Below are 13246 nucleotides of genomic sequence, written 5' to 3' on the forward strand. Positions count from 1 at the left end.
AAGTGTTCTATTGCGACTTCTAAAAACTGTGCCAAATACGGTCCAAACCAGTCGGCCGGGCTTCATCTTGGGAACCCACCACCATAAATTCTGCTAAAAAATTATATAAAACAAATTTGGTTGAAGGGCGTAATTTTATTCTACATACCAAACATCTATCAAACAAACAAAAATTAAAGCTCTAGGAACCGAACAAGGATGATTGAGAGATCGGTTTACATGAGAGCTATATCAGGTTATAGACTGATTTGGTTTGTATTTTGCACAGTTGTTAGAAGTCGTAATAGAACACTTCATGCAAAATTTCAGCCAAATCGGACATAAATTGCTGCTTATAAGGACTTACGAAGTCAAATCGGGAGATCGGTTTATATGGGAGCTATATCACGTTATACACCGATTCGGACCGTACTTGACACAGTTGTTGAAAGTCATAACGGAACACTATATGCAAAATTTCAGCCAAATCGGAAAAATTGCGGCTTGTAAAGGCTCAAGAAGTCAAATCGGGAGATCGGTTTATATGGGAGCTACATCAGGTTATACACCAAATTGGACCTAACTTGGCACAGTTGTTGGAAGTCATAACGGAACACAACATGCCAAATTTACAGCCAAATCGGAAAAAATTGCGGTTTGTAAAGGCTCAAGAAGTCAAATCGGGAGATAGGTTTATATGGGAGCTATATCAGGTTATAGACCAATTCGGACCGTACTTGGCACATTTGTTGAAAGTCATAACGGAACATCACATTCAAAATTTCAGCGAAATCGGACAAAAATTGCGGCTTGTAGGGACTCAAGAAATCAAATAGGGGGATCGGTTTATATGGGAGCTATATCAGGTTATAAAACGATTCGGACCCTACCAGGCATAGTTGTTGGAAGCCATAACAAAACATTACATGCAAAATTGCTATAGGTCCAGGTTAGGCGGAAGTCTTGATGGCCTTGAAGGATTTGCAAGCGATTTCGGGTCAGAATCAAGTGACAACCACCATCATCGACTAGTACGATCAACGTGTTGGCCATGTCATGTCTTGGCTTGTTTCAGACGGAAGCCTTAATTGCCTTGAAGGATTTGCAAGCGATTTCGGGCAGAACCGTTTCACGACCATCATCTTCGTCTAGTACGATCTACGTGGAAAGTCAGGCAGCGCTCTGGCTTCGTTTGAGAAATGCAAAGACCATCTTCGGATACACGCTCCTTGTAAAATCGTAGAATCAGGCGTTGCTGAGTTCCGGGATATTAATGAATGGCGGGTAATGAGGCAGTGGGAGAGTAAGTCAGAAGTAACCATGCAGCGAAATGGCCCAACCTCTGTAACTAAGATTCACGTGGTAAAGTACATATTTTATATTGTATAAGGGCTGAGGAAACATGACTTAGGACTACTGACAGGTTGGAAATTGCAACGTCAGGCTCTACGCCGAAGGAGGCGAAATTCCATGAGGATGTCAAGATGTAATATACGGCCAAGCATCTTCTGTGGCATTGTGTTTCTAACGCGGCGATAAAATAAGCATTAAGGTTGAACACCTTGTTGTTTTTCTCAATATTGCGGCTTGTAAGGACTCAAGAAGTCAAATCGGGAGATTGGTTTATATTGGAGCTATATTCGGTTATACACTTATTTGGGCGGTGCTTGGCACAGTTGTGGAAAGTCATAACAAAACACTACATGCTAAATTTCAGCCAAATCGGACAAAAATTGCGTCTTGTAAAGGCTCAAGAAGTCAAAATGGGAGATGGGTTTATATGGAAGCTATATCAGGTTATAGACCGATTTTGATCGTACTTGGCTCTGTTATTGGAAGCCATAACAGGACACTACATGCACAATCGGTTTATTTGGGAGCTATATCCAAATCTGAATCGATATGGCCTATTTGCAATCCCCAACGACATACATCAATAGTAAATATCTGCGCAAAATTTCAAGCTTTACGCGTTCGACGGCTATCGTGATTTCGATAGACTGACGGATGGACGTGTGGACATGACTAGATCGACTCAAAATGTCGAGACTGTCAAGAATAGATATACTTCATGGGGTCCAATATCAATATTTCAAGGTGTTACAAACGGAATAAATAGATAAGTATAGCCCCACATCCTTTGGGGGTGAGTATAGTTTTATATATAACATATATACATATATGTTTTTTGGTTATTTCGGTATTGCTCAGACATTTGCTGCAAAAGGACTTTAACGTCATCCTTGGTCGTTCATAGTTTGCAAAATTATTTCTACGATTTTACAATATGCCACTATGTGGTGGCGGGAAATTAACCACCCACTCCTGTTTTGCTCTTTAAAATGTAGCATACTTTTAGGCTTTGAGGTTTTTTTTAAGAACCAAAGTTTATTTTGTTTTATTTGTTAAACAATTTCCACAAATTGTTTAGCAACAAAACTTTCATCTTCAAAAAACAATGAATATATAAAAATTGATAAATGTTTAATACTTTTGTTTCATTATTATTGAAATGTTTGAAGCCAAGAATTTTTGTTGTGGGAGAGGCGAGTTTTTGAAACTAAAATAATCCAAATGTACATCTAAAAAAATGAGTGCTTTCGAAAAATTGAGTTCGACGGGTTTAGGCATAAACAAATCAAAAATGAAAGCAATAAACACATTAAAAATATTGTTATCAACGTTTCATTGCCAACAAAAGTAAAAGTACACAAGTCATACTTTTGTGTATACAAAAATGTACGTCAACCAAACAAAAAAAAAAGGAAAATTATCAACAAAAAAGCATAACAAGTAATTAAATTGTTTGTAAACAAAAGGCAGGGTCAGCGGCGGCGTTGGCGGCATTTGAAGTAGTTTGTTTGTTTGTTTATTGCAGTGTTACTTTTGTTAACAAAAAATTAAATTAACAAAATAAAAAAAAGTTTATAAGTTTCAGCAAAAATTAATTCGCTTGTTAAGAGAAGTAGAGAGAGAGAGAGTATTGGTGACCAAGGAAATTATACAAAAAAAAAAAAAACAACAACAAAGAGTAACAATAAATTTTAAGATTTTTAAAGGTATTTACCTTAAGCTCTTCTTCCAATTCGGAAAGTTTTCGTTCCATAGCTCTCCTTTCGCGCTTTTCAATCTCTGACAGAGAATTTTTATTGGTCTGCAAAAATGTGAATATTTGCAAAGAAAAAGAGTTTTGGTGTTTTGGCTTCTAATTTGAATATTTTTTTTTTTTTGCTTTCAATTTTTTTGTGTAAATTTTCAAGTGCATATTTACAAAATTAGAAAAGGTTAAAAAGTTATTTGCTTTTCAATTGGAATTTAATTTACACCAAGAGAAAAAATTAACCGCCAGAGTTATAGGGGGGATATCGAAATTTAAACGGACTGCTTCAGGGTCCTTTGTATAGAAATCATATTAGCAAAATTGCTTTTTACAAAGTGTGAGGGCAGTGGTGTGAAGCTTTGTACTAAACAAAACGATAACCCCAAGATAGGGGGGGGGGGGCAGATAAGTAAAGGAGTAAAAAAGACAGAGAGATAGGGACAAGCGCCATAAACTATTTGGAGAGTTCTTTTCACTTTTTAAAATTTCTGGTTTGAGATTTTTTTTTTCAATTTCTTATTTATATACAAAACCAAAATGTATGTTAAGAAAAAAAACTTTTTATATATTAAAAATGCATTTATATGTTCACCCAGCTATTAGTTTCCTCTATCATTATAATTATTTGGATCACTTGACAGTGAAGAAGTCTAGGAAGAATAAAACCGAAAAAAAAACTTGAAAAACTTTTAAAATTACTTACAGCATTAGCAAATCTTTCCAAGGTGGCTCGAGTTTGTACAACTTCTTCATCTTTCTTTTTAAGCTGTTGCTTGAGTTTATCATTCTCCAATCTAATGCAAAAGAGAAATTTATAATAAAAGGTTTTAAATAATTATCTAAACATAAAGTACATTACATAAAACTCAGCTTTGTTGGCAAACCACTTGGGAAACCATCTTTTCCTTTTTTCTTTTTGGTTTCTCTTTTTCTTACTTACTTGACAGCTTCCCATAGAGCTTTGTAATCTATATTATCACCACTGTTTTCTGTTTTATCACGTGTCTTCTTATCATCTGTTGCTGAGGTGGTCGATGTTGACACCGACACCGTGCTACCGGCACGTGACCGTGAGCCGCGACTTTCACCACCGCTCTGGAAAAATATAAAAGTTTCGATTCAATATAGGATGGTACAAGTTAAAATTTAATAAAATTGATAAAGTTAAATAAACGAATGCAAATTTCTTTTTTTAATAGAATTTTTTTGCTTAAAAATGTTAAGTTGGAATTTTTGAGTTTGGTAAATACGAATACCATGTGAACATTTATAAATAAAACAAGTAAAAGCGTGCTAAGTTCGGCCGGGCCGAATCTTATATACCCTCCACCATGGATCGCATTTGTCGAGTTCTTTTCCGGGCATCCCTTCTTTGGGAAAAAAGGATATAAGAAAAGATTTCCTCTGCTATTAGAGCGATATCAAGACATGGTCCGGTTTGGACCACAATTAAATTATATGTTGGATGCCTGTATAAAATGTCAGCCAATTCGAATAAGAATTGCGCCCTTTGGGGGCTCAAGAAGTAAAATAGAGAGATCGATTTATATGGGAGCTGTATCGGGCTATAGACCGATTCAGACCATAATAAACACGTATGTTGATGGTCATGAGAGAATCCGTCGTACAAAATTTTAGGCAAATCGGATAATAATTGCGACCTCTAGAGGCTCAAGAAGTCAAGATCCCAGATCGGTTTATATGGCAGCTATATCAGGTTATGGACCGATTTGAACCATACTTGGCACAGTTGTTGGATATCATAAGAAAACACGTCGAGCCAAAATTCATTCAATTCGGATAAGAATTGCGCAATCTAAAGGCGCAAGAAGTCAAGACCCAAGATCGGTTTATATGGCAGCTATATCAGGTTATGGACCGATTTGAACTATACTTGGCACAGTTGTTGGATATCATAACAAAACACGTAGTGCCAAAATTCATTCAAATCGGATAAGAATTGCGCACTCTAGAGGCTCAAGAAGTCAAGACCCGAGATCGGTTTATATGGCAGCTATATCAGGTTATGGACCGATTTGAACTATACTTGGCACAGTTATTGGATATCGTAACAAAACACGTAGTGCCAAAATTCATTCCAATCGGATAAGAATTGCGCACTCTAGAGGCTCAAGAAGTCAAGACCCAAGATCGGTTTATATGACAGCTATATCAAAACATGGACCGATATGGCCCATTTACAATACCAACCGACCTACACTAATAAGAAGTATTTGTGCAAAATTTCAAGCGGCTAGCTTTACTCCTTCGGAAGTTAGCGTGCTTTCGAAAGACAGACGGACAGACGGACGGACATGGCTAGATCGACATAAAATGTCACGACGATCAAGAATATATATACTTTTGGGGTCTCAGACGAATATTTCGAGTAGTTACAAACAGAATGACGAAATTAGTATACCCCCCATCTTATGGTGGAGGGTATAAAAATTTGATCAGAAAAAAAACGAACTTTGGATACACACCACCTCGGGTATATATGTAAACCACCTTTTGTCAATATCCGGTGAAAAATGCGTACCTTATGCCCCATAGCAGCTATATCGAAATATGATCCGATATGGACCAAATACTAATAAGTGCAAGTCATTTTTCAATTGTGTATAACAAAATATTGGTCTTTGAAGTAGCTATATCTAAAAATAAACCGATCTGAACCATATACGACACGGATATCTAAAAGCCTGACATTAGTCACTTTGTCAAATTTCAGTGAAATCGGATTATAAATGGGGCTTTTATGGGGCCAAAACTTTAAATCGAGTTATTAGTCTATATGGCAGCTTTACCAAAATCTGGACCGTCTTTGGGCCAAATTGCAAATTTCGAAGAGCCTAACACAACTCACTGTCCCAAATTTCGGCGAAATCGGACAATAAATTCGACTTTTATGGCCCCAAAACCTTAAACCGAGTGATCGGTTTATATGACAGCTATATCCAAATCTGGACCGATCTGAGACAAACTGAAGAAGGATGTCGAATGGCCTAGCACAACTCACTGTCTCAAATTTCGGCGACATCGGACAATAAATGAGCCTTTTTTGGGCCCAAAACCTTAAATCGAGAGATCGCTCTAATAGCAACTATATCCAAATCTGGACCGATCTCGGCCATATTGCAGAAGTATGTCAAGGGGCTTAACTTAACACACTGTCCTAAATTTTGGCGAAATCGCACAATAAATGCGCCTTTTATGGGCCCAAGACCTTAAATCAGGCGATGGGTCTCATTGGCAGCGATATCCACATTTGAACTGATCTGGGCCAAATTATAGAAATATGTCGAAGGGCATAACACAACTTACTGTCCCAAATTACGGAAATATCGGACAATAAATACGTCTTTTATGGGCCTAAGACCTTAAATCAGGTGATCGGTTTATGTGACAGCTATATCCAAATCTGAACCGATCTGGGCCAAATTGAAGAAAGGTTGTCGAAGGGCCTAACACAACTTACTGCTCCAAATTTCATCAAAATCGTAAAATAAATGTGGCTTTTATGAGCCTAAGACCCTAAATCGGCGGATCGGTCTATATGGGGGCTATATCAAGATATAGTCCGATATAGCCCAACTTAACCTGCTTAGGGACAAGAAAAGGGTATGTGCAAAGTTTAAGCTCAATATCTCTATTTTGAAAGACTGTAGTGTGATTTCAACAGACAGACGGACGGACATGACTAGATGGTCTTAGATTTTTACGCTAATCGGAATGACAAAATGAATATGCCCATCGTGAATATCCCCGTCCGGATGGTATGAATAGAACATAAAATGATTAGTACCGTTTCGTACTAGCCTTATTACCGAACTAGTATTGGTTTCGATACCAATAAGTAATTGGTTTTAGCACCAGACCGTTGTTGGTTTTAGTACCAAACCGTTATTGATAATTCCGCCCCTTACCGGATGGTATGAATAAAACATAAAATGATTAGTACCGTTTGGTACTAGCCTTATTACCGAACTAGTATTGGTTTCGATACCAATAAGTAATTGGTTTTAGCACGAGACCGTTGTTGGTTTTAGTACCAAACCGTTATTGATAATTCCACCCCTTAACGAACCAAAAAAAAAGTTGAAAATAATTGTAATCTAATTTATTTCGACTATTTATAATTACAAATTCTTTGTATTTAACAATTGATTCCCAAAAGTTGCCACACAAGAGACTATCGTTTTCCACACAAGAAACTATAATTTTTTTTGATACAGAATGTCCTTAGAATATGTACTATTTCTATTTTCATCGTTTTCGAGTATTTGAACAGGTTTTCACGCACTCAAATTGTATTAAAACAATTTATTTATTTGTTTAACAAATATTTATAATGGTGCGATAACAAAAATTCAAATGTGATGCCGTCAATTCTTAATAGCCTCCTTTGTCTGGTATTGAATTAATACCAAATAGTATTAAAAATTTGGTATTTTAAAAAAGACGAGATCAAAATAATATCATGCGGTATTGGCAAAGTACTGTAATTTTTCTATCAATGATAAGGGGCTCCTTTTTATAGCCGAGTCCGAACGGCGTGCCGCAGTGCGACACCTCTTTGGAGAGAAGTTTTTATATGGCAGAGTACCTCACAAATGTTGCCAGCATTAGGAGGGGAAAACCACCACTGATAAATATTTTTTGTCATGGTCTCGCCATGGTTCAAACCCGTGCGTTCAGCATCATAGACCTCCGGTTCTCATATGTACGAATTGTAATATCCAAATATGGTGAAGATGGGATCATATTTGGATATAGCTACTATATACAACGATCTCCCGATTTATGGTCTTCAACACATTAAAGACAATTTTATTACCAGATTTTACTGAGATTTTGAACAGTGAACTGTAGCGTATGAACCTCGAGCTGTATGACCACGATAGCATAGTTAAAAGCATTAAAATACAACGTTTGTGTTGGCTAGCACATGTTGTCGGAATGGTTGAAGAAGCTCCAGCAATGAAGTCTTTTGAAGGCGCAGAAAACGCAAAAGGGGAAGGCCAAAAATCCTAGCACGGGATAGCTGTGAGCAGCACACACGTCGAAACATTGAGGTCCGATCTGTGTGGTGTTCATTGCTGTGACGAGAAGCTTAGCTGTGAGCTACCGGGCGTCCACAGGTTGCGGATAGTTGAATGCTTCATACGAAGTAGCTGTAATGTCGGCCGCGGACAATCAGCGGTATGGAGCGGAGAGTCTCATTAAGAGGCCGGGCGGCAACGGCTCTTGCACAAATACTGAGCGCCTATGATGCTCGATATGACGAAGCGAGTTATTGACGCCTTAAATATACAATAGCTACCCTGTTCCCGCGTCGATCGGTCCTTTGGACCCAAACGAGATTGCTCACCTACGGGACCTTGACGGGGATCGTCACATGAGAATGTGGCTACAACAACAACAACCAAAACTCCAATGGAGCGACCAAGTGGAGAGCGACATCTCGAAACTAGGTGTCAGGAATTGAAGAAGAATCACAGAAGATCAAGGTACTTGGGCATCTATTCTACGTTTGGCTTAAGGAATACATTTTCTGTAATGGCAAGTAAAGCTAAAGAATTGTGGCGAGTTTGGTCCAGATCGGAACATTTTTCGATATAGCTGCTATAGGTTAAGAATCGTGCATTTTTCACCGGATGTTAGCGAGTTGCTGTTTAAATATAGCCGAGGTGGTGGGTATTCAAAGTTGACCCCGGCCAAACTCAATGCCTTTTATTTGTTTTATTTCACATATTTTATTTTATTTTATTTTTATTTTTATGCTTTTTATATGAGGCTTGCCGCCAAAAAGAATTATGTTTATAATTTTTTTATTTAGTTTATTGTATTTTTGATGTTCCTTCCTTTATTGTTATTCTCTATAATTTTTCATTTTTATTCCCTTTTTTATTTATTTAAAAATTATTTTAATTATGTTTTATCGTCGGTGTTTTGGTAAGCGTCTTTGTTCTTCCTCAATGTCAAAAGAAATTTTTTAATTAGATCTTTTTGCATTTTATGCACTCTCAAAACTCAAAAAAAATTCCAATTTTACATTTTTACATGCCCCCCAATATGAAAAAAGAAAAAAAACTTTAAATAACCCCCTCCACAAACGTACTTCATAACCTTCACTCTTCTCCGAAGATGCACTGAGAGATCTTTGTGCTGCTGTGCGTGAACGCGAACGTGTTCGCGATTTACGTTCTTGCTCACGCAATGAATTGCTGCGTGAGACAATGGCCGCCATGGCGGCAGCATTTGGTGTGGACGCAGAAGCAGACGACGTTGAGGAATATGCATTCAAACTTGTGCTTGAGGTGGACAATGGCTTAGAGGTGCTAAGAGATCGGCTACTGGGGGAATTTTTCAAATACGAGCTGTTGGAGGAACCTTTTGATGCTGAGCCCAAACTAAGCGAGGCGGTGGTAATGCCATTGTCATACGAGGACGAGGCATAGGGACTTTTGTAACTGTTGTACGAGGAATTTGAATTGTAACGCGACGAGGGGGTATCATAACCATTGGACGAGGCTGCAGCGGCATGTGTAGACATTGAGGGCGAGGGCGAAGAGCAAGAATTGGAATATAGAAATTTTGCATTGCCTTCAGTTGGATGTGTTGTAGAGGAATTCGAGTTTGTATTGGAACTAGAAGAATAAAGGCCAGAAGCTGTGGAAGCGTATGAGGGCGATGACGATTTGGATGAGGGTGAGGGAGAGGCTGCATGCGGTGAACGCATATAGGACTTTAGGCAAGTTGGTAGAGAGTGATTCATTTTATAAACACCATTAGCAGAAGGATTGTTGCCATTGGTTACATAAGCTTGATGTTGATGATGATAAGGATAATGATGTTGGCTGCCTAGGGACGAGTTGTTTGTGGTTGAGGTTGTGTTGGGTGACGGAGGTGGGGGCGTTAAAGATATGGTTATTGAGTGATGATGAATCTGCTGATGCTGATGATGTAGATGATGGCTGCTAGATGCTAATGGCGATGCTGATCTTGATATTTTAGTAGCGGCAGCAGTAGTAGCTGAAGTAGTGGTTGCAGCAGCTTTGTCATTTGCTGTCTTTTCCTTAGCACAAGCAGCCATATACTCATGACGGTAGCTGGATGACAATGTTTTATTACCATTTCCATAGTAACTATTACTGTTGCGTGATGACGAGGCACCACCGCCATATAGACTTTCTCTCGAAGAATATGCACTGGTATAGGGACTCTGATAGTATGAAGAGGAGCCCCCCGCATTGGAGCCATAACCATTTTGATAATAGCCTGTGCTCAAGGGTCTTGAAGATGATGCTGACGAAGAATAGCCATTAGTGCCTAAACCACTGCTATATGAAGATCCATTGTAATTATAGGCTCCTGTAGAGGGCTGGGCTCTGGAACTGGACAAGGAACGTCGCCGCGATGATGATGACGTGGATGCCATAGGCTGCGAGGTGCGCGAGCGCGACGAACGAAAGGACATTTTAAAATTGTCCCAATCGTAGAAATGGTTTTATTGAAAGAAACAAACTTCCTTTGTTGTATCTTAAAATGGGGGCAAAGAAAAAAAAAGGAAATCGTAGCAAATATTTTCAAGTTCTCCGCAAACTCAGTTGTAATGAACCAGGAAAAATTATAACAACGCATTTTAAGTTTCCTTTGTTGTATGGCACATGTAGACGCGCTACCAATACACCTATTGAAGATTCGATTTTCCGCTTATAAATTATTTAGGTTTTTATAAACAATGCGGAAGCGTTAATATTTATTTTTATACCACCAACAATATCATTGGACCAGCAAAGATGGCAAAAACAACAACATTAGGACCAATACTACAACAACGTTTGGCGTCATACAGACTCTCTTCTTAGTCCAACAATTGTTTTAATTTTGTTTTTTGGTGTGGTTTTTCTTTTTCGCTTTTTCATTCATCTCATTATTTACACCAAATTAAGCGCCAAAATTTATGGTCAAATTAATTACAGTACAATGAATCTTTACCCTTCCATTGCTGCTTCCCCACTAGCTGAGAAGCTGTTATTTGGATAGTGGATGAAAAGCATTAGGAAGAAAACAAGGTATCACCTCTTAAATCTTTTCCTTTTTTTTTTTCTTTCTTTGGCACATAATTTAATTGTTAATGGTGTTAATTATTATTTTCGCAAAATAATATTTTCTTAGATTTTATTGCGTAGTTTCTTATATTTAAAGAAAATTGGAGCTACAAAATTTTGAAATGTTTTTTTTTTTTTAATTTTAAAATATCAACAAAAGGACCCAAAGGCTATTCTCTTTAAACAAAGAATGTAGATACGGCGTAGTTGATGTATAGTTCCTGATCGAACTAGTTCATTTGAACACGTCAATGAAATGAACGAACAGAAAAAGTCGGACAGCACTTAGTGATATGTGGGAAGTTTGCCCCAGTTCCTTGGCAAATTTGCATTTGCAATCGCATATGTGAACTGACTTTTCATTCATTCACAATTATTTGCCGTTCATTTGTTCAATTAATATGTTGTGGGAATGGTTGCCACATTTTGTGGTGGGGGCATGGGACATGTAAGCATCATACTACTACTAATAAATTTCCCACTAACTTTCCATTATGGAACAGGGGATATTTCTCTTATATTAATGAGTGCAGTCCGATTAAAGTTTTTAAGCTCAGACCTTCTTTTATATGCCGAGTTCGAACGGCGTGCCGCATAGCGACACCACTTGGTTGGAGAAATTTTAACATGACAGAATATCTCATAAATGTAGCCGCTGAAAATTTTTCTGATGTTCATGCCGGGATTTGAATCCAGGCATTTGGCGTCATAGGCGGCTAGCCTCAGAGCCAAGATGGTGTAAGAACCATGCAGTTATGTTATTCGTGAACTAGTTCAATTGAACAGATCACTAAAATGAACGAGCTGAACTGGTTCAATCCATTCAATCATTAAACAAACCATGTAAGTGAACTAGTGGTAAAGTGGTCGCTTACTTCAGTGAAAAAAATGTTTAGTTCTTTTCGTTCATCAACTCCTTTCAGCTCACCTGTTCACTCGTTTCTCACTTCTGCTGACAGACTAAAAGTTGCCAGTAACGATTTTTGCAGAAGCTGTGAGGACATCGTGGAAGAAGAGATTATAGAACATCTGATGTGTGTGTGTCCCGCACTGGTAGTCCGTAGTCCACTTTAGGTTCTCATTTCTTTGGTAATTTGTCTGATTTAGCGGAAGTGAACATTTGCAAGTTGTTGAATAGTTCAACGGTAAAGGTATCACTATGGACGAAAACGTCTGAGTTTGATGGCAAACTACCACTTTAAGCTAACTTTTGTTCTCCACCTCTTTTTAGTTTACCTCGATCAATCTTCGTGACTTCTTTTATTAAAGTCGGCTTTGAGCGTGATTCTTACTTTATGTGGCGACAATAATGCGATTGTAATACTGTTGCCACTGTTCTAAATTTACAAACTTCCTACAATACAAAGGTGCCGTTATTCGAAAGTACGAATAGAGACAAACCAGCTCACTAAACTTACCGATCAAGTGAGCTAGTTGAACAAATTAGTTCAGTGGGCTGAAATGAAGTAACGTGATCGCTTACTTCAGTGAACACAATTTCTAGTTCTCTTCGTTCTCCATCTCTTTTCAGGCTACCTCGTCACTCATCGTGGCTTCTTTTGTAATAGTTGGCTTTGCGCCTGATTGCCACTTTATGCGGTGACAGTAATACGATTGTGATACTGTTGCCACTGTTGCAAATTTAAAAAACTTCCTAAAATACAAAGGAGCCGTTATTCGAAAATACGAAAAAAGACAAACAGCTCACTAAACTAACGAGTTGAATAAACTAGTTCAGTAAGCTGAAATAAACTAAAGCGATCACTTAGTTCAGTGAACAAAATTTCTATTTCATTCCACTCTCCATCTCATTTAGCTTTCCTTGTTCACTCATCTTGGCTCCTTTCGTAACAATCAGCTTTGCGCGTGATTCCCACATAATGGGATGATAGTTGTGATTGTGGCACTGTTGGCACGGTTATAAACTGCAATCACGCAAATATCGTGATTTATTTCAATCGTAAAAAAGAGACAATTAGCTTACTTAGCGAACCAAGCTAGTGAACTAACTGAAGGAACTTGTTCAGTGGGCTGAAATGAAGTTAATCAT

The 13246-nt window shown here is 38.0% G+C and overlaps 1 protein-coding gene across 25 annotated transcripts in view; it reads right to left on the reverse strand.

Moving 5' to 3' along the window:
* LOC106090695 (protein phosphatase 1 regulatory subunit 12B) overlaps positions 1-13246 on the reverse strand; it is a 225032-nt gene that overhangs the window by 23108 nt on the left and 188678 nt on the right. For 17 of the 25 annotated variants that reach the window (XM_059363278.1, XM_059362850.1, XM_059362793.1 and 14 more), the window contains 3 exons: positions 4020-4174; positions 3783-3873; positions 3047-3133 (listed from right to left, as the gene is read on the reverse strand). In XM_059363278.1, coding sequence (XP_059219261.1) covers positions 3047-3133; positions 3783-3873; positions 4020-4174 — 333 coding nt within the window. Of the gene's footprint in view, positions 1-3046; positions 3134-3782; positions 3874-4019; positions 4175-9203; positions 10625-13246 lie in introns of all 25 variants that reach the window. The other 8 variants (XM_013256607.2, XM_059363152.1, XM_059363126.1 and 5 more) reach the window with 4 other exon arrangements.

This window comes from Stomoxys calcitrans, chromosome 1 (genome assembly GCF_963082655.1).
Source record: "Stomoxys calcitrans chromosome 1, idStoCalc2.1, whole genome shotgun sequence".
Taxonomy (NCBI): domain Eukaryota; kingdom Metazoa; phylum Arthropoda; class Insecta; order Diptera; family Muscidae; genus Stomoxys; species Stomoxys calcitrans.